Source organism: Sesamum indicum, linkage group LG11, assembly GCF_026168435.1.
Source record: "Sesamum indicum cultivar Baizhima isolate 11 linkage group LG11, ASM2616843v1, whole genome shotgun sequence".
Lineage (NCBI taxonomy): Eukaryota > Viridiplantae > Streptophyta > Magnoliopsida > Lamiales > Pedaliaceae > Sesamum > Sesamum indicum.
In genome coordinates, this window is record NC_142667.1 from 12,989,761 (window position 1) to 13,010,378 (window position 20,618).

The following is a 20,618-nucleotide window of genomic DNA, read 5'->3' on the forward strand; positions in this document are numbered from 1 at the left end:
AGATGCGTTCCTCCCTAGTCTTTCTTTACATCGTACAACCTTATAGGCTCATATCTTCGTCAAAGTTTGACTTTTTCCTACGTGTCGGTTATTAGTTGGATATAGTAGAACATTGGAGGTGCACTCGTCTACAGGCTTTTATCTCCCTTTTCACTATTTCCTAACCCCTAATTAACCTGCAACTTTGGTAATAATCCCCAGCATATCCCCCGTCGAGTACCAACACTCGGGAGAAAACCCAGAAGCTTTTATGCGTCTCTCTCTCTTCCCTCCTCCTTCTGCTTCTCTTTCTCTCTCTTCCTCTTTCCAAGTTACATTAATTCTTCTGTGATTTATCGATCGGGCGACAGTAATCTCCAGCCATGACGATGATGACTCCTCAGCCGTTGGATGTAACTCCACTATCTTCCTCCTCTCCCATCTCCCCCGTACATGCTCATTTTCGCTTTCCCGTTTGTTTGTGTCTGTAAATATGCATGCACAACTCAATTTGGTTTCAAATTTGTTACTTCGTGTGTTGTCCGGGGGAATTTCGTTGTCTATTTGCGTGTGTTTCTGAGTGGAGATTCAATGGTTGTGATCGACTAGGGTTTTACATGAACTAAATGGAGGTTTAAGTTACTTAATTCAATTTGATTTCCTGAAAAGTTTGTTAATTGAATGCAAGTGAATAGATTGAATATTTAAATTTGTGAAGGAAAGTTGTGGTTTTACTGGATCAAACTAATTTCAGTTTGTTTCTCTTGGCTCCTGAAACTGTAGCAACAGGAAGATGAAGAGATGCTGGTGCCGCACTCGGATTTAGTCGAAGGCCCTCAGCCTTTAGTTGAAGGGCCTCAGCCAATGGAAGGTGCTCCTCTCTCTGGGCGACTTGAAATTTTTTGTTGTTTACTTTGTAGATAGATGCATGCGTGTGTATGAAAGTACTATCTTGATTCATAACTTTTGGTTGTTGATTGTTGTTTATTCATGTCATTTATTTGGTTGGATTTTAGTATGGCACTTTATAATTTCTATCAATTCCCGAGGTTTTGTTATATGTGGTACATTTTGATAGTCTTGTCAATTTCTTAGTAGCGTCAGCAGACAATGCTGGAACTGTTGAGAACCAGGCAAGTGACGAGCCCCAAGCGTCACGTTTCACATGGACAATCGAGAACTTTTCGCGGTTGAATATGAAGAAGCTCTATTCTGATGTGTTCGTTGTTGGGGGTTATAAATGGTAATTTGAAAGATGTAAATTTGGTTTTATGTTAGTCGGTGAAATTTATTATGTTAGTTAGGACTAATTAAAAGATGAACTATTTCTTCATATCACCATACATTACACGAAATCTAGATTTTGTAGATTTCTGTTTTACATGACCGTGCTTTATGGAAAGTGACGAGTTTCCCTTTTACGTTGCATCTATTTCTGCAGGCGGGTGCTTATTTTTCCGAAGGGCAATAATGTGGACTACTTGTCAATGTATTTAGATGTGGCTGATTCATCTAGCTTGCCATATGGCTGGAGTAGATATGCACAGTTTAGCTTGGCTGTAGTCAATCAAATCAATAGCAAATATACAATGAAAAAAGGTACACCCTGGAACTGTGCTGCTTCTGATTTCTTACATTCACACACTATGCATCTATGCACCAATGCCCCTATCGGACCACACGGGTACAAAGGTTTGTGTTTGACACCCATTTCCAGGACATTTATTATTTATTATATGTAATTGGTTGTTATCATGAAAATGTATTGAACCAACCACAACTGCCCCCAACCAACAAAATGAAAAGAAAATAGATAAAGATCTCGGAGTTCTATGATAATTTCCTCTGTGGAACTTTTATGGTGTTTTTGAAAAAATGGTTGTCTTGGTTTTGGTTCATTAAAACTGAGATTCTAATGTGGACTCCCAGCTGGGGTTGGACTTCTGACTGCAAAGACCGCAGAATAATCTTCTTAGTTGATGACTTGGTCATGATAATGCTTGAGTTTCAGGCTGAATGATTAGTTTGTTTATTAAATTGGGAAACATCACATCTATTTATTTTCCGCCTCCCAGATACAGCATTACCTGAATTATGATTGTTGTAATTCAATGACCCTTTTCAGACACACAGCACCAGTTCAATCAAAGGGAGAGCGATTGGGGCTTCACATCTTTCATGCCCCTCAGTGAGCTTTATGACCCCAACAAAGGATACCTTGTGAATGACACTTGCGTTGTTGAAGCTGATGTTGCTGTACGTAAGGTCATTGATTACTGGACATATGACTCAAAGAAGGAGACGGGCTACGTTGGACTTAAGAACCAGGGAGCAACTTGCTACATGAACTCTTTGCTCCAAACTTTGTACCATATTCCTTACTTCAGAAAGGTCACAATATATTCTTGTGAATTATCTTGTTCAGATATTAATCTGTTTGGTATATGAACTATGGCTAAGGAAGCATGAAGAAGCCTCACTTTAGAAATGTTATATCAGGCTGTATATCACATGCCAACAACAGAGAATGATAACCCCACAGGAAGCATCCCTTTGGCACTGCAGAGTTTATTTTATAAGCTCCAGTATCATGATACGAGTGTTGCTACGAAGGAATTGACCAAATCATTTGGATGGGACACATATGACTCATTTATGCAACATGATGTTCAAGAACTTAATAGAGTTTTATGTGAAAAGCTTGAAGACAAGATGAAGGTGTTGCTGTCTTGACAAAATGAGCTTCTTCAAATGTTCTTGTTTTTGATGCAACCATAAGAAAAAGTAATTTGGTTAACTGTAGTTCTTATCTGGCACAGGGAACAGTTGTTGAAGGGACTATACAGAAGTTGTTTGAAGGGCACCATATGAATTACATAGAATGCATCAATGTGGACTTCAAATCTACGAGAAAAGAATCATTTTACGGTATAGTAGTTCTGCAGACTTGCCCTTGATGCTTTAGCATTGATGTATACATTCATTTAAACGCATGTCCTTGTGAGCAGACCTTCAACTTGATGTAAAAGGTTGTAAGGATGTCTACGCTTCATTTGATAAGTATGTGGAAGTTGAACGTCTTGAAGGAGATAACAAATATCATGCTGAAGAACATGGTTTGCAGGTATGTTGTTCCTCATGTCATTCCTCTTCATTAATTTTGTGTTTTCTTTGGAAGGTTTATGATGATAAAAAGACTGTGTTGAGCTGAATGATTCTAGACTTACATTGGTGAAAGTTGTTTTTTCTTAATGAAATTGATATGGAAACTAAAAGAAGTACGAGCACTATGTTATGACCGCCAGCTGGTGTGGATGATTAGGTTTGCCAGTCTAGTAAATATCAGAAATGGCAGGAAATTACACTGATGTAAATTTCTGGACTAGGTGAATGGATACTGCAATAATTGGCATAGCCTCTGGACTTCTATGGAAATGACCTTTGCCCTGCATCTTATGGAACCAATCTTCAATTTACTGTCTGAAAGATGTTCTCTTAGTTTAGCAAATGACAGACTGGTTCTGTTAGTTTAGCAGTTGTAAACAATTTTACTTCTGCGCAGGTTGATTTTGAAGCAATCTTAGAAGGCTAAATTTACTATATATTATGATAATCATTCCACCGCGGAAAGTTGCTGTACAAATTAAAATTGAATGTATCTTGGTTTAGTCATGAAGGCCATTCAGTGGAAGTTACATTGATACTGGAGATTTACCGCTTTTTAAGTTGTTAATCGGCTACGGACTATGTCAGCATCAGTATCTTTCTGGCATCTACAAGCTTGGAGGGTCTTTTGTTCAGTAACTAATATATAGGCCAGTTTTTAGGGGAGTTGCTTTGAGATGAGAAAGAGAACAATATCTAAAGAAAAAGGCAAATCCATATCATCTAAAATTGAAGTCGAACTGATGCATTACAATCTCTTTTTATTGCAAATATAATTCTGTCATGTGGTGGATACCACCATTCAATAATTGCTTTCAACCAACTTTTGAGGAGGTTGCAAATCTGCATGCATCCCCTTCCAACTTCAATGAATTATGAATATCAACCAGTGACCTCATTGAACACAGTTTGGGTGCCAGTCCTTTCTTCTACTGTACGAGATAATTGCTCTTTTCTCATAACACGGATCTTTGAATCTTTTGTGTTACCCATTCTTTCACAGTGTATGACAAATACTTTTATGGAGATGCAGTTTACTCATTTCATGTTTGTAGTCTCTAGCTCTTCTCATTTCTTGCTACGTGTGGTCCTTGGATTTTAGCGAGGAAAACAATACTGATTTTTTTATCATTTGAAATGATATACATACGGTTTAAGTTTAGATAATTTTTCTTTATCCTTCCCTTTTCATCACTATAATAAGATGTAAATAATATGTTGGTCTACAGTGTCTTTCTGACACACTGAAGCTTGCAGGGAGCGTCGAGGTGGTTTATATCTTTACATTACACAAAAAAAGTTGTGTAAAATTTGGCTACTTCTGGCCTTGATTAACTGTCCAATTTGCTACGTGACAGAAAAGGCATTAATGGCTGGCGTAGTTTTGTGACTTATTTGAGAAGCAACAGGACTGGGTGGTACTAGTTCTTGTGCTCTTCAGGGAAAAGCTTATTATGAATGGTGTTTCGACCAGTTGTGCCACATAGATTGCTCTGGTTAAGTTCAAACTTTTGGGCTGGTGGCAGATATTTTTCTGCTGATTTAAGAAACTTTAGTGACTTTCCTCAGGATTTTTTACTTCTCTCTGTTGTGGTCCTGGATGGATAAATTGATTGATGCAACATATGATCTCAGTGTCTGTTTCTCCTTTTAAATTTGCTTGAAGAGTATTTGTTGATTTTTAGGATGCAAAGAAGGGTGTCTTGTTCATTGACTTTCCTCCAGTTCTCCAGCTTCAGTTAAAGCGGTTTGAGTACGATTTTATGAGAGATACGATGGTCAAGGTTAGTAGCTAAAAAAACGTTAGTTTATCTTTCATATATAATTGGTTGTGGTTATTGTTCGGTTGTCTTTTCTGTTGTTTTTGGTTTTAACTTTGTCTTGGCACCTGCACATGAAACTGTTTTCTTTATATCTATCATTCATTGCCAAATATCAGTATAAATCATGTAAGTAAACTAAAAGTAGTTCTGATCAACACCACCACCACACACACACACACGCACACCCAAAAAAAAGGAGAAAGAAAGAAAACTAAAAGTTTGATACTTGCGTTTTAGTAGTTATGCATTCTTGCTTGTTTAATCGCCAGTTTTTCTTTTTAAGCCAAGGATAGCAGCAGATTTTCTTTTTCCCTGCTTCCAAGATCACCTTCTGCTAGACCTATGAATTTAAAGGGAAAAATTGCCTCTGTTCTGGGGGCAATGAAGTCTTAGCCTATTTTGGAAGATCGACCTTTCTTGCGTTTTTCTGTTGAGATTGTCTTCTCAGTAACTTTTGTTATAGATTTATGTGTCTGCTTCTGCAAGAGAGAACTCTTGTCCCGTCTTTCTTTCACTAATTCTTTCTGTTTGTTTTTCGTCTCAGATGGTTATGTTTAATCAAGCCTCTCTAGATTAGAATAATATGTGATGTCCCAACTTATATTCTGACGTGCGTTGTTGATGTTACTATCAAGACCTTTCCCTATCCAATTTTATGTTGTTTTTTGTTTTTAATAACAAGGTAGATTGAATTATATCATCTTTCATCTCCTTCACACTTCACTTTCAGAGCGGGTCTTTCTAGAACAAGCTTCTATGGGAACTCTGGCTGGCATCTAAAATGTTTTTCTTTTAAGTTTTTGGTTGTTGTTTCTGATGATTTTAAGCAAAAGCCTGAATGTTTTGATTTATTGATTTTTTCTAGAGTTAAGAAGTTGCTTCATGGTTGCAGATAAATGATCGGTACGAATTTCCATTGGAACTTGATCTAGACAGAGATAATGGGAAGTATTTGTCGCCAGAAGCAGATAGGAGCGTACGAAACCTCTACATGCTTCACAGGTCACTATGCCCTATTTACTTATATTTCTTTGCCTCAATCCTTTTTTGTGCCTTTATATCTATCCTTTTGTATTTGTGTTTCCACTAGGGTTTGGTTGGGATGGGGGAGTGAGCTATGAAATTCTTCAATTGAAAATTTTAGAAAGAACAGAAGCATGAGCAAAATCGTTGTATCACATAAGTTGATCAATCAGAATGACCTCTCACACTTATTTGGTACAGATGTTTGAAGGTTGTGCTACTGGCTCAATCAAGCTCATATATAGACCTGCTTTGCTTAGCGTCTTAACTTCTGATTGCTCATCTTGTTGTGTAGAGTTCTTTTTGTTTACTAGAATGCTTGACTTGAACAGGTGGTAGTTTAGAACTGTTTTTTCATCATAGAATGACTGTGTCCTCCATTCCAGCCTTTTACTAGTTGAGCCCAGGGATTATTGTTGGCAGATGACGGCCTTTTGATACTAACTAATTTTGTTAGTGTCATAATGCTTTTGCTTCCTTTTAATCTGGCCCTCACTAGTGAGGTGGTTTTAGAAGATTTATTTTAGCTGCTAACCAATATGATTGCTGATGTAGCTTGTCAAGGCTTATTCTTATTCTTTTTGGAATCCGGACTCGGGGACCTTTTTACCTGTTGTTGGTTACATGGTTTAAAATTTCCTTACTTTTCCATTGAAACTATGGAAAAGTTTCCATTCTCGATTTTGTGGAAACGAGAATCAATGGTGGTTTTGCAATTATTTAGTTTCCTTCATAACACTCCATTTTTCGTAATTTTCTCATGAAATCTTTGAGTTTTCTAGAAGAGTTTATTTTTCCTAATTTTCTAACGAAACATTTATCTCATACTTTTTGAGCTATGAATATATAAATTAGTGATATCACACATAAGTATTTTATTTAATGATAGATCTAATATTACACTAAATCAAGACATTTTTATGATACATAGTTTAAAAAATAAGTACTGTATTATTATTTAGTTTCAATAGCAACTACATCAAATAATAACTCTAAATATATAATTATACTACCTGAAGATAAACATAATAAAAATTACAGTAGATGTTTTTGAACTAAAAAGGGAAAGTTATTATTTTTAAATGTTATTTTTATGATTATTTTATATGTTTCTTTAATTTTACAATTTTTCTATAGCATTTCTGTAACGTTTCCGAAATGTTTCCAATATTTATTAACTCGAAATGTGTGGTTAGAAACGAAACGCTAATCCATTGATGGTTATGGACCTTTGGCAACTGGCAAGTGTTTCTAAAAGTTCCTAAGCATGTGATCTTGGTATATTTATATGAGATGTTTTAGACTGGAAATATTGATCGTAAGTAGTTCATGATTCTGGATAGCTATGGCATAATGTTGATTCCTTAATATGAGGATGATAAATTTGATTGTTAAAGACAACATAATGTTGTAAAGTGGCAATATTCGGCAGACGTGCTTCTTTGATTTTCCTGCAGCAATTAAGCAATGAGGACTTTTCTACATATGGTTTTATCTGCTAACCTTTTCTTCTTCTTTCTTTTTCTTTTTCTTTTTTTGTCTCCGCTACTTCCCTCTCCTACAGTGTTTTGGTTCATAGTGGTGGGGTGCATGGTGGACATTATTATGCATTCATCAGGCCGACACTTTCTGATCAATGGTATGTTTCACCCGCCCTTGTACTGCACCCACTTTCATAAACTTCAGATATTAGGTGTGAATAAAATGAAATCTTCGAAGTTTCAGCCATGGTAATGGCCCCCCAACCCTTAGGCCCACAGTCCACCTGTGTGGTTAGTCTTGGTTGCTTAATAAATCACATAATATCCTTCCATCTATTTTTCATAATTTGCTTGCTGTATCTTCTCGACTAGCCATATGCATCCTGCTTTGTGTTTTACGATTAAAATTTGCAGGTACAAGTTTGATGATGAGAGGGTTACTAAAGAAGATGTGAAGAGAGCATTAGAGGAGCAGTATGGTGGTGAGGAAGAGGTGAAATTTCTGCCTTTTGATTTTCTTTCTTACTTCCTTTTTTGTTTGTGTGCTTATGTTCTCTTATTTTTACAGTTGCCACAGACAAATCCTGGCTACAACAACACTCCCTTCAAATTTACAAAATACTCAAATGCATACATGCTTGTGTATATACGAGTTAGTGACAAGGATAAGATAATCTGTGATGTGGATGAGAAGGATATTGCGGAACATCTTCGGGTAAGTTTGCAATGCATCTTGAACTGAGTCGATCTTAATCATTGGTTTGCATAGTTCTTTGGCATGACTCGTGAAACATTATATACCCTACTTACTCCAGATAAGACTGAAGAAAGAACAAGAAGAAAAGGAGGACAAGAGAAGATATAAAGCTCAGGCCCACCTTTATACCATTATCAAGGTTATCGTCATCAGTTCGGCATATCGTGTGAAATCAAATTGTGCTTTCTGTAATGGATTGCTGAAGCAATTTATTAACATATCCAGGTTGCTCGAGATGAGGATTTGAGGGAACAGATCGGAAAAGATATATATTTTGATCTTGTAGATCATGATAAAGTCCGTAACTTCCGTATCCAGAAACAGATGCCTTTTAACCTTTTCAAGGTACCATATTCTTATTCATTATTTTGATTATTCAAATTATGTGAGACCATTTTGTCTGAAATAATAATAGGAGGTAGCTTACTCAGTTCAATAAAAGTTGTTCTATATGCTGGTTTAGTAAAAATAATCCAGCTTGTATTTCTGGTAATCCTTGTGGAGTTCCATGGAAATTACATGATGTGGGATTGTCCATAAGAATTTGTACTGTATATACTGGTTTAGTAAAATTAATTCAGCTTGTATTTCTGATAAACCTTGCAAGTTCCATGGAAATTACATGAAGTGGATTGTCCATAAGAATTTGCACCACCTTTATGGTCTATATTTGGGACTATCCTTGATAGTGTGAAGCTTGAAAAAGATTATACATATAGCTGGCCCAAGACAACACTTTGTGGAGTTATGAGAGGGATGGTTGCACTGCATTGAGAATATGGGTGCCAATATACCAACTTGGTAACACAAGTTCTCTGAATGCAATTGCTACACAAGATCTAGAAATTAGGTCATGCTCAAATGAATTGTAAACTTATCCAAGCAGTGAGACAGTCTATCAAAGGAGATGCTGGCTTAGCAACAGCAAACTGGGGCTAGCTGCTAGAGAAAAATCACTTTGTCCAAGGCAAAGGATTAAAACATGACCCAAAACCCCCTGTTACCAGCTTCATTCTTGGCTCCCTTGGCAAAGTTGATGTGGGGAAATTCTAGTTACTAAAATGGTTTGTATCTGATGCATCTCTTTCCCATCTTGGGACCTGGGTTGATACAAGGGTGGAACCATCCGATCTAATTTGTTCTGAATAGTCATGTATAATTATATTTGAGGTCATTTTCTTGTGCAATTTGCACAGTTATATAATTATTCACTTGTTGAATGGATGAATGGAATCAATGTTGGTTAGGTATACCTTATTGGAATTGTGATCGGAATAACAAGACTGACCGGACCCATATAAGGTAAATATTCAGAGGGGAACTGATATGTTCGTGTCTATGTGATTCATGTACTTCGACGCGAAAAAAAAATATGAAGTTGTTATTCGTACATCTTTCAAGCGGGCCTAATTGGTTAGCTCGTGGGACACTATTATAAATTTGATGGACTTCAGAAACTATACCTTTTGCTGAACTAAAAAACTTAATGAAATTTATCTTGATCCTTCCCTTTACTTGAATAATATCAATGTCACATATGATTAAGTGTAAAAAAGAAGGCTTTTCTATGTGGTGAAAAATACTGAAGAGATGTGTGCAGGGACCTCTAGCATGTAGCATTTTATGGTCAATAAGGTGTGTAATTTTGTTGATTTGTGCATTGTGATGCTACTACACAAAATAGTTTCGCGTTAATTAACTTGACACTCTGCTTTTGTAGAATTGAATTACTTTCTATTATTGCTTTGTTTTTTCTTCTCCTTGTGTGTGTGTAGGACACATGTGCCCTCGCTTGTAAGCACATATGCTCTGGTCTCTGATGTGGGTAATTTTGTTGATTTGTGGGTTGTGATGGTACTAAACAAAATAGTTTCGCCTTAATTATCTGAGACTCCGCCTTTGTAGAATTAAATTAGATTCTATTAATGCTTTCTGTTTTTTCTTCTCATTGTGTGTGTGCGGAGCTCGCTTGCCCTTGCTTGTAAGCACATGTGCTCTTGTCTTTTCCATCCATCTCTATGTACAATGTCTAGACAAATGTGTTAGCGGGTGCGGTCATTAAATTGTTCTTCTATCTGGTGGCCACTTCTTTTTGTTCCGAACTTATTTTGTTCAATATTGCAACTTCAGTTATAGTTTATCATGTGCTAATATAAGAAATTGAAATATTTCATGATTTTGTGCAAGTAGTGTCGCCAAGTTATAATTCTGTTTATCAATACTTATTTCTTGTTTTCATCACATATGCTTTATACTTGGTTTATTCTCTTTTTTCAGTTTTAAGAAAGTGAAGCATTTCTTTTATTCATTTTTCATTCTTTCGTGTAAATTTGTGATTAATCTTGTTGTGCTTCATGAAGGAGGAGGTTGCCAAAGAATTTGGTATACCAGTTCAATTTCAGCGTTTCTGGATATGGGCAAAGAGACAGAACCATACATACCGTCCAAACCGGCCGTTGACACCCCAGGAGGAAGCACAAACTGTAAATATATTACTGCTTTCCTTACCATTTATCTAGATAATGAGGGAATAATGTTCTCTCCAAGAATATTTCATGCCAGTATATGAATTTTCTGTTCATTAACCTTTAGATGTTGAGACAGATGCAGCATATAGGATAAATAAGCTGAACGCCCATTCACCAGTGATCAGTGGGCGAAGAGGGTTTGTGGAAAAGATATAAGCTTCATCTGAAGGAGACATGAAAGAGCTTAAACAGTTTTCTTCATGTCACTTTTTTATCTGTTCGCATAAGACCTGAGCCAAGACTGATTGCTTGAGGGGACTTTGGTAGATGCAAATAATACATTTTAGGATTCAGCAAGCTTGATCAGTAAATGAAAAGAATATTAGGAAAATTGTAGAAATGGCAGAAAATAGAACAAAGAAACATGTAAATTTGCCAGGCTCTGTATTTGGAATGACCACAGCGTGTACCATGCGCGCTATCCAAATGCCCCACTTTCTTGTTTCATGTTTTTGAAGATGGTTTTTGAGTTTATTTTGGCTTAAAGAGTCTCTTTAGCTTTAGTTACATTGTTTCATTAATTTCTCTGGGACAGTTGCTATAATTGGCTATTTCATCAATCCGTGTTCTTTATTCGTTCTTTGAAGTTTTAACCTTGTCCTAATTATGCTTTGCAGGTTGGAGCATTGAGGGAAGTTTCAAATAAGGCCCACAACGCGGAACTGAAGTTGTTTTTGGAAGTAGAGTATGGACTGGTATATCTTTAATTGTATTCCAGTTAATCCTGTTCGCTTACCTTGTAAATGTGACGATTGAGAGATTTTTAAGTGCCTCCGTGGCTTTTTGCTGTCATCTTCGTACAGGATTTACATCCAGTTCCTCCACCAGAAAAAAATAAGGAAGACATACTGCTGTTCTTTAAGCTTTATGATCCTGAGAAAGAAGAGCTTCGGTACTTCTTTTATTTATTATTTTGATTTTATTTATTTTCTGAAAAGAAGGCATTGGTGGCTGATCTTTACTCTCTTATTTTTCAGGTATGTTGGGAGGCTTTTTGTAAAAAGCTCTGGGAAGCCAATTGAGCTCATAGCAAAATTGAATGAAATGGCTGGATTTACTCCTGATGAGGAGATTGAACTCTTTGAGGTTTGTATAGTCACTGAATTTCAGCACATTTATAGACTTCAGTACACACAATTTCGTGTCATACAGTAAACCATCTGCACTGCATTTTTTAATTGAAGATGCATAAGAAATTATCTCATAAACATGGCTTTTGTTTGCAATTTCTGTAGGAAATTAAATTTGAGCCCTCTGTTATGTGTGAGCGCCTTGATAAAAGAGCTTCATTTCGGTTTAGTCAGGTATTTACTGTTCTATTTTACCTTAATCATTCAAATTTACCCCTCTGTGTGTGTGTGTTATGTACTTATGCAAGCCCCAACGCCCATCCACCCACCCTCTCGCTCTGTTGGCCTTCAGATCGAAGATGGGGATATTATTTGCTTCCAGAAACAGCCTCCACCTGAAGGTGAAGAGACTGTCCGATTTCCTGATGTTCCTTCATTTCTGGAGTATGTGAAGAACCGCCAGGTGAACTTTTTACTTATTTAAAGATTGTCTTAAACAGGCCTTTTCTTCTCATAATCAGACCAATAGGGGCAGTGTATCTGATGACCTGATCATTATGCATCCAAAGTAAATAAGGACTTCTAGTTGCCAGATACACATCTTTTGAGCATTTTCAATCAATTAATCCATCTGAGTTCTTTTCATTACCTTGCCCAGTGAAGTCATTTCAGACAATTCTAGGGAAGTTAATATATAGAACCATTACTCGATTTTTCTCATTTCAGTCCCTGTGCTAAGGGTTAGCTACATTCTTTATGGAGCCTTTTTACTTCATTTTCTATAACTGTAAAGCTTTTGCAGGCACCCCATGGCTAGAAGTGGTTCTTTATGATGGTGTTATTTTGCACTTTTGTACTTTTTTTAATATGTAGTTTCACTTCTGTACTCCTTTTAATATGTAGTTACACTTTTGCAGATTGTTCATTTTCGAGCTTTGGAGAGACCCAAGGAGGATGACTTTTGCCTAGAATTGTGAGTGTGCCAACTTCTAGACTGTTCAGGGCTGTGGTTTCCAAGTAATTTTTGCTTTTTACTTGTCTTGGAATTTTTTGTTAGAATTGTACGTCACCATTGCATAAATTTACAGAGCAAAGAATCACACTTACGATGATGTTGTGGAAAAAGTTGCCCAGCGCCTTGGCCTAGATGACCCCTCAAAAATTAGACTTACTCCTCATAATTGCTACTCACAGCAACCGAAGCCCAACCCCATTAAATATAGATCAGTTGATCATTTGCTAGACATGCTTGTCCATTACAATCAGGTATTTGCATAGCGTGTTTTGCTTTTTTTTTTTTTTTGGCCTTTTGGGGTTTCAATTTGAGCATGTGTTAATGTAATTCATGGACTAATAACGTTTTTGGTTTTCTTATGACAGATTTCTGATATACTGTATTATGAAGTGTTGGACATTCCTCTTCCAGAGTTGCAGTGTCTTAAGACACTCAAAGTTGCCTTCCATCATGCTACCAAGGATGAGGTGCTGATATTTCTATGCTCTACTTTGTTATGTTCTTGTCAACTTAAGTTGTCCACTATTTACATATGTCATGTTATCCTTTTCAGGCTGTAATTCTGAATATTAGATTACCAAAACAAAGCACTGTTGGAGATGTGCTCAACGAAATTAAAACAAAGGTTAGTTCATTGCTGGTGCAAGTTGGGTGTTGCAGGCCTTCTGAAAATATGAAACTCCTAATGTGTTCCTATCAGAAAACAAAGATGAGAGTTACTGAAGTTAAACTGTCAATTCAACTCCTTATCTTTAAGCAAGTTTCCTTGAAGTTCTTCATCTGAAATGAAAGTCAGATAATAGCAGCATGAGATAGACGATGTCTGACATATTTTGTATCATATAATAGGTAGAGTTGTCTCATCCAAGTGCTGAGCTTAGGTTGCTTGAAGTTTTCTATCACAAGATTTACAAGGTAATGTTCTCTGCTCTGACATGTTTTAATTTCTTATATGTTGGCAATAATGTGCCGGAACCATATCCACACTTCCATTTCAGAAATTGTAATGTGCAGAGACTGCTTGAGTAGGGAATTTTGTATTTTTCACTATATCATATGTAAGAATTTTTTGTTAGAAAATAATCTTGGTAGCTGATTTGATCTTTGCCTGGTTTGAGAATATTGCCTGGGGTTTTCTGTTGTTCGTTGAATAGGCAGCATGAACTTGATTCTCACTAATTATAAGCAACTTCTGATACATCAATATAAATAATTAGCTTGAGTTATATTCAGTCGTTATGATTAATCCACAATCTGCTTTGTCAAATTTGCAGATTTTTCCTCTCCATGAGAAGATTGAGAACATTAATGACCAGTACTGGACTCTGCGTGCTGAGGAGGTCTCTTCACTAAATTATTCTCTTGCTCTCTTAGCTATCCATGTTTCTTGTACTAGTTTAAAAAATCTATGCTCTGTTCCATTTTAGCCTTACTTAGCTATGTTACTTTAGAACTGGATAATAGGATCTACTATATGAATCTGAACACTGCTTGGCTAGATCAGGAAGTGACAAGTTAACTGTTTTTAAATCTGTTTGTCGTGTTATATGAAAGTGGTTATTTATGCAATAATATATAATTTTACTTTTCAGGCTGCCATGCATGCACTATTGTTTTTGTTTTGATATAAAGGTGAGTTTTTCCACAAGTTTTCATGCAGCTTAAATTTGTGCGTTTTTGTTCCATCTCAGATTCCAGAAGAAGAAAAGAATCTTGGGCCCAATGATCGCTTGATTCATGTTTACCATTTCACAAAGGAGACTGCTCAGAATCAAGTGGTACTTTCAGCCCTTTCAAGTAGATACAAACACAGAAATAAGTATTTAACTAATTATTAAATGTTTGCAATTCTTACATCAACAGCAAGTCCAGAATTTCGGAGAACCATTCTTTTTGGTCATTCATGAAGGTGAAACATTAGCAGATGTGAAAGCACGCATTCAAAAAAAGTTACAGGTTCCAGATGAGGAGTTTTCTAAGGTATGTCCTGTATTCAGGTTAATACTCCTCAATCCATTGTCAAGAATGATGATTCATTAGTTAAAGTTGCCCTTGTTCAATAAGTAGGCATGCGTCATTGCTGAAGTTATTCTGATCATTTATCTTTTGTTGAAATGTCCAGTGGAAGTTTGCCTTTTTGTCATTGGGACGTCCAGAGTATCTTGAGGACTCTGACATAGTCTCCAGCCGTTTTCAGGTCACATTTCCTTTCCGAGTCTTCTGTCTTGTTGAGTATTAGCTATGGAGTTGTTAATTTTCCTGGGATGTCAATTAAAACTGAAAAACTTGTATTCCTGTCTTCCAGAGAAGAGATGTATATGGTGCTTGGGAGCAGTACCTGGGCCTGGAACACTCAGACACTACTCCTAAAAGGGCATATGCTGCAAGCCAGGTAAACATATTCAGATTGTGATTGCTTTTATTATGCATATCAGCTAATAATGCTGATGACTTAGTGGTGATAATGCAAGACTTAAAGCTGTTTATAATGTCTTGGTTGATCAATCTTGAAAAATACATAGAGCGAGATTCCTAGGATTACAATATATTGTATATAAATGTATAACTTTTCATTTTTTTGGTAATTGCAGAACCGCCACACATTCGAGAAGCCAGTGAAAATATACAATTAGAGACATATTATACCTTTCCGAAATACCTGATTTGGCACCTTGATGAGGAAGGCAAAAACCTTGAAATGTGGATATGAAAGGAGAATTAGGGCAGAGAACAGAATGCATGCCTTTCTATTCTTCTTTGAAGACTCTCGTCTTTTCACTATTATTTGTCCTTTTGACTTGGAGATTGGACGGGAGATCCACCGTTAGATGTATTTCTTGTGGTTGGTAGACTTTTCGCTTCTCTTCCCATTATCACCTTGCTTTGAAATTGTAGGAAACTGTTACATTTTCCCTGTGTATTTTATCTTCCATAACAAGATTTTGATTGTCATGGGGTTGTAAAGTGGGTATAGTTAGGGATTACATATTGTCTCCTGCCATTTTGGTGTCTCCTTTTTGTCATTTTTTCTCTTCGAGTTTCCTATCCCCTTGTTTTGATTGTATGTCATGTTCTATATAAATAGGGGATATGGTTGTAAAAGGAACAATTATGTTGTTTTTTGAGTACATATATTTTATTATCCCCATTATTCAGAGCCTTGAATTGTGATCCAGATTTTCTGTTTATCCTCCTACTCAGCACAGGATTTTATGCTAAAAATTTAGTTGGCGTCAGCCCTTAGTAGTAATCGTTGTAGAGGTTTCAAGGCATTGGGGACCTCTTGCTGCGTCTCCTTTGAGTTGAACTTTACTGAACCCGTAATATGTCTGGGGACGACACTGATTCACTGCTTGAACCTATTCCCTTGCTGGGCCGGTCTTAACTTTGAATGGTTCTGAAAAACGGTTGTCCTTTTGATTTTCAGGTCTGCATAGTAGCATTTTCTTATATATTTTTGTGCGTATATATATATATATATATGAAATCTATACTCACATAAGATACGGTGATGTTTATGTATAAAATTATTTTTCTTTTAATAGATTTTAGGTCATAAGCAATTTTAGGGGGGCGTAATAGTCATGGTTTGGATGCAATGAAGGTGGTCCCAAATCGGGCTTCAGGTTGGAGAGCACTTCAGAACAACACGATGCAGCAGTCCCTAGTCACAGAGTGGAGGTATAAGAATTCCAGTTGAACTATAGGCTACTATCTTTTTGCCGAAAAGAAAAAGAGAAGAGGAAACATAGACGAAAATATTTAATAAACTGCGCGAAAATTTAAGTTTTTATTGAACTAATTGAAAGTGAAAAATATTTGTAAAGCAAGTGAGAAGCAATCACACGTTAAATTGTGAAATGCATGGAGAGAAAGATACTTTTCAAACAAGCTTGATGATTAAATATTCTTTTGTTTAATATTTATTCTACTTTTTTGTCAATATATTTTCGTGAAAAGATCATAAATTTGTTTGGTTTAGTATATTTTATATGTATATTTTGACAATTCATTTATATTATTAAAATAATGAACATTGCCATAAAAAAAAAATTATACAATTAGTTCAATAATGCTCTCACTAGATAATACTATTGTTTCTCCATACGCAATGAATAAACATGCATGATTGTCAAAGAATACGTTTATATTAATTAATTATTGCAATTTAATATCTATTTTTCCATTATATGATAATAATATCAAATAATATAGTAATTAAAATATAAAAAAATCTCAAATATTAAATATGTGAACATAAATTATCTTAGTGTTGAATTATCTTAGTGTTGAATTATCCAAATTACTTGAAAACTCTCATTAATTTTAGATGTGTAATTTTATAAATAAATTAAAAAGAATAAATTTGTATCAAGGTTATCGGAATGAAAATAACAAATTCCAAAATAAAGTATAAATTAAAACGTCAAATTAGCTATAAGCACACTCAAAATACTTGTTTTTGCTTAAACAACTCAAAAGCTTCTCTTTTTTTGGAGTGAGAAGTTGTAAAGTACTTCTCCTTAAGAAAGTTTTAAGGGCTTTGACAACCGAAATGGAAAATATTCATTTAGAAAAAGCCACAACTATCCCTGCGATGATCGAGATGGAGGGATCAGAAAGAACAAGTCAAACAAAGCGAAAATCCAGCAGCTTGAAGATTTTAGTTACCCGGTATCTGTTACTATGAACAAAACAGGAAAACCCAACTTATGAGAATAGCGGGTGCCATTATAGATATGATGCCCACAAGTTTACAGAACTCTGTAGGAAATCACACCTTCATTCGTCTCTATGCTAAGCTGATTCATTTTAATGAGTAGCAGTAGATAAGATCTTGCTTTATGACCTGCACGAGATAAAGCAGAATAAAGCAAATCAATATTTGAACAAGACGGTCGACTAAATCAAATAAATCATCTCTTATCACGTCTATGCTGAAAGACCAAATTGGGCTTCCTCCTTCAGTTCCAAAGATAATAATGAATGTGAATAAGATCGAAGCAGAACTATTTGCAACAGGGGCTAAGGCATCGAGAAAAATGAGAGTATCTTTGTTGTGAGATGTTTAGAAAAAACAACAATGTCCATATGCCAAGCATTTTGGACTGTTGAAACCAGCAAAACAGATCAGATACAGAACTGGAAATGCACAGGTGACTGAGGTGAGGGGGTAGGCATGCTGTGAAAAATGAACGAATTTCATGTTCTTGGTTTGGGAAATGAGGAAAAGTCAAACTATAAAATAGTCTTACAGTACATACCCAATCCTAGCAATTCAATATCATCCTGTTGGAAGCTGTACGGTTTTGTCTTCTTTGTTCCTATGTGTGAGTTCATCTTTTCAACTGCAATTAAGAGATCCTGCAAACCAATTTTCAGAGTTTTTTATCAAGAAGAAACTAGCAGTAATGGTACTCAGATTCTTTCTTAAAAATTATCATCATTAGGTTTCCAGATTTGCAAAAGGATATAGAGGAATGATGATTAGTTGGTGATGTGCAATGATGCTACTGCACCTGGAATGTATTTATCCAATCCGTTAATACATATTTTACTTGTTTATAAGGTTTTCTCATAATGTTGTACATAACTCTGTTGCTGTGCCAAGTGGTACGCTTGAGAGGCTCAAGTGCCACTGAATGACAAAAACCTGATGAATATGATATCACACAGTTACCAAAAAGCATTTTTAGTTACAGAATCACAAATATTTCTGCATGGTTACTTGGTCCCTTCAAAATAAGCAACTTGGTTGTGTAGCAATAGCTAATCCAAAGAAGCATACACGGAAGTTTAATGGTTGAGAAACAAGGTTTCCGTTTCCTTCATGTAACATACGATGAAAAAGAGACTTTCAAATTTCTCATACATCTAAACCATCTCAGTCCAAATTCTCTGCTTGTCCTTGAGCAAACAGACGAAACACAAAGTCGAAGACTCAGAGTTCAAGCACAGTTAGGCTTACATATTATCAAACCAAGACTTGTGAAAACTCTCCTAAATAATCTCAAAGTTGAGTCAAAGACGATTGACTAGAAATTTGGATTTTGCCTGCAACATGTCAATGCTACATGTGTACAATTCATGTTGGTGACATGTGGTTGTCCAACTCTAGATATTATACATAAAGTATTACATGTACAACCTCAAGATTTTAGATAGTAAACTTCAAAATGATAACATAAGAAGTACCTTCAGTTAAGCAACTATTTTTGGCATGCCACCAATGAAAACATCTGAGCAACAAATGAGACAAGAATATCGTACCTCCCATGACACCAAACCCTTCATGTGTTTTGGGAGACTTTCATAATCATCTCTTGAGACATTCAAGAGATGCCTAGAATCCTCATACCTGTCCAAATCATCTGGTGTTTCCGCTAGATTCATCATGAAAAAATGTATGGATCAGTCTTATGCTTAATACTTCTCTAGGACTATAAGAATAATCTTTAAAAGCTAGAACTTTTCGCACCTTCTACGTGAAAACCCTTATTGTCAGCTTCACCACATGCACCACAAACAGGAAGAAATAATCAGCACTTTCCAACATATCGATAGGTGATCATGCAATTGCTAGAATAGAGTCAACTCACCTTCAGATGCAATGGTTGCAAGACAAACATCAGATATCCCAAAATTCTTTAAGCTCAATGAATCATCAAGTCTACTATGTTAAGGAAAGCAAACAAAATTTGAAACCACCGCCTATCCACTTCATGAGACATCAGCATGTGCGATTGTTAGACACAGAAAGCAAGTAAGAACCAACAGAAGTAGCACCCGACACAGATCTGACAACTGAAATTATGTGCTAGTAAATCTCTCTAAAGAAAATCAAAAGGATACAAGGGATCCTCTTCTGCAACATCACTCTTCAGTTCTAAACTGTCGCTTCCCAATGAAACATTATCCAGTGCAAAGTCGTTGACAACATCATCTTCCTCAAAATCAACTAACAAAACCAATTAAAAAAGTAAAACCCTATCAATTAACTAACACCAGAGAACCATAAGGAGAGTACACTAAACTCATAAAATCGTGTGTTCTGCGGTAAGACAAACAAAAGAATGGAAAAAGAAACAAAATTGAAATAAAGTGAGGCGAACAAACGTGGCGGGATATAGTTGGAAGAGGAACGGAGGCGATCCTGGAGAGCACAAATATCATTCTGATTCTTCTTCAAGACCTCATTGCAGTGTCCCAACAGCTCCTCAAACGACACCGTGGTGAAAGACATGGCTTCCAGCATGTTCAAGTCGTCCCCGGCGGCAGATACTCTCCGATTAACGCTCTGAACAAAAGTAGTTGATGCAGAATCTAGGAATGGAAATCAAGGGAAAACGCAAAAAGGATTCCAAGAAAATAAGACTGATAAGAGAGACTGCATATCCTCATTAATCACTCAAAACAGGTGCGGAAATTGCGAAGGACCATACCTAGGGGAATGGGACGGCGGTCGACGGATTCTTTGAGGGCGGTGCAGCTGGTTTGAAGGTGGTTGCAGAATTTCGCCACCGTTCTGCAGAATTTTCCGATCGATTCCTCCATTGCCATTTTCCCGCTCCCCCCTCCAGATGACCGCTTCTTTTATGTTTAAATATTTTGTAACAAACAATATTAAAAAACAATATTGATTAGCAAACATACGGCGCCTGTAGCTCAGTGGATAGAGCGTCTGTTTCCTAAGCAGAAAGTCGTAGGTTCGACCCCTACCTGGCGCGTTTAGTACCTTTTCGGAAATAATTTTATTTTCCTTTTTCTCTTTCTTACC

At 36.2% G+C, this 20,618-nt stretch overlaps 2 protein-coding genes and 1 non-coding gene across 10 annotated transcripts; 2 read left to right on the forward strand and 1 right to left on the reverse strand.

The window, feature by feature from the left end:
* The first annotated feature begins 206 nt into the window (after nucleotides 1–206).
* On the forward strand, nucleotides 207–16,006 carry LOC105173951 (ubiquitin C-terminal hydrolase 12). Of its 8 annotated transcripts, none has more exons than XM_020697743.2 (32): nucleotides 207–392; nucleotides 763–850; nucleotides 1,087–1,222; nucleotides 1,421–1,578; nucleotides 2,105–2,370; nucleotides 2,479–2,697; nucleotides 2,799–2,907; nucleotides 2,988–3,103; nucleotides 4,830–4,928; nucleotides 5,860–5,969; nucleotides 7,555–7,629; nucleotides 7,886–7,964; nucleotides 8,040–8,186; nucleotides 8,287–8,367; nucleotides 8,454–8,573; nucleotides 10,589–10,711; nucleotides 11,374–11,451; nucleotides 11,560–11,648; nucleotides 11,734–11,842; nucleotides 11,992–12,060; nucleotides 12,179–12,289; nucleotides 12,744–12,799; nucleotides 12,915–13,092; nucleotides 13,207–13,308; nucleotides 13,395–13,466; nucleotides 13,691–13,756; nucleotides 14,116–14,181; nucleotides 14,533–14,616; nucleotides 14,705–14,821; nucleotides 14,964–15,038; nucleotides 15,147–15,233; nucleotides 15,433–16,006. In XM_020697743.2, the coding sequence occupies exons 1-32, from the start codon at nucleotides 363–365 to the stop codon at nucleotides 15,472–15,474; spliced, it is 3,357 nt and encodes a 1,118-aa protein (XP_020553402.1). In that variant the 5' UTR covers nucleotides 207–362; the 3' UTR covers nucleotides 15,475–16,006. The 8 variants fall into 8 exon arrangements, with proteins under 8 accessions (XP_020553402.1, XP_020553400.1, XP_011094184.1 ...); XM_020697742.2 differs by having other exon boundaries at nucleotides 208–392; nucleotides 1,075–1,222; XM_011095883.3 differs by having other exon boundaries at nucleotides 209–392; nucleotides 1,075–1,222; nucleotides 14,533–14,619.
* A 1,352-nt stretch (nucleotides 16,007–17,358) lies between these two features.
* Nucleotides 17,359–20,433, reverse strand: LOC105173952 (uncharacterized). Its single transcript, XM_011095886.3, has 8 exons — nucleotides 20,284–20,433; nucleotides 19,958–20,164; nucleotides 19,694–19,799; nucleotides 19,441–19,511; nucleotides 19,320–19,346; nucleotides 19,112–19,224; nucleotides 18,106–18,205; nucleotides 17,359–17,690 (listed from the first exon to the last, which is right to left on the reverse strand). Exons 1-8 carry the CDS (start codon nucleotides 20,399–20,401, stop codon nucleotides 17,596–17,598), a joined length of 837 nt encoding a protein of 278 aa, XP_011094188.1. The 5' UTR covers nucleotides 20,402–20,433; the 3' UTR covers nucleotides 17,359–17,595.
* A 62-nt stretch (nucleotides 20,434–20,495) lies between these two features.
* Nucleotides 20,496–20,568, forward strand: TRNAR-CCU (transfer RNA arginine (anticodon CCU)). Its single transcript has one exon. It is a non-coding gene; the product is annotated as a tRNA-Arg (tRNA).
* The last annotated feature ends 50 nt before the right edge of the window (nucleotides 20,569–20,618 follow it).

Excerpts from the sequence above, each read along its gene's own strand:
- LOC105173952 (XM_011095886.3), bottom strand. The coding sequence starts at position 20,401 with ATGGCAATGGAGGAATCGATCGGAAAATTCTGCAGAACGGTGGCGAAA. Across the intron at positions 20,165-20,283 it reads CCGCCGTCCCATTCCCCTAG|ATTCTGCATCAACTACTTTT; the intron begins GTATGGTCCTTC and ends TTCCATTCCTAG. Across the intron at positions 19,225-19,319 it reads TAAGGGTTTTCACGTAGAAG|CGGAAACACCAGATGATTTG; the intron begins GTGCGAAAAGTT and ends TGATGAATCTAG.
- LOC105173951 (XM_011095881.3), top strand. The coding sequence starts at position 363 with ATGACGATGATGACTCCTCAGCCGTTGGAT. Across the intron at positions 13,093-13,206 it reads TGCTTGTCCATTACAATCAG|ATTTCTGATATACTGTATTA; the intron begins GTATTTGCATAG and ends TTCTTATGACAG. Across the intron at positions 13,757-14,115 it reads TCTATCACAAGATTTACAAG|ATTTTTCCTCTCCATGAGAA; the intron begins GTAATGTTCTCT and ends TCAAATTTGCAG.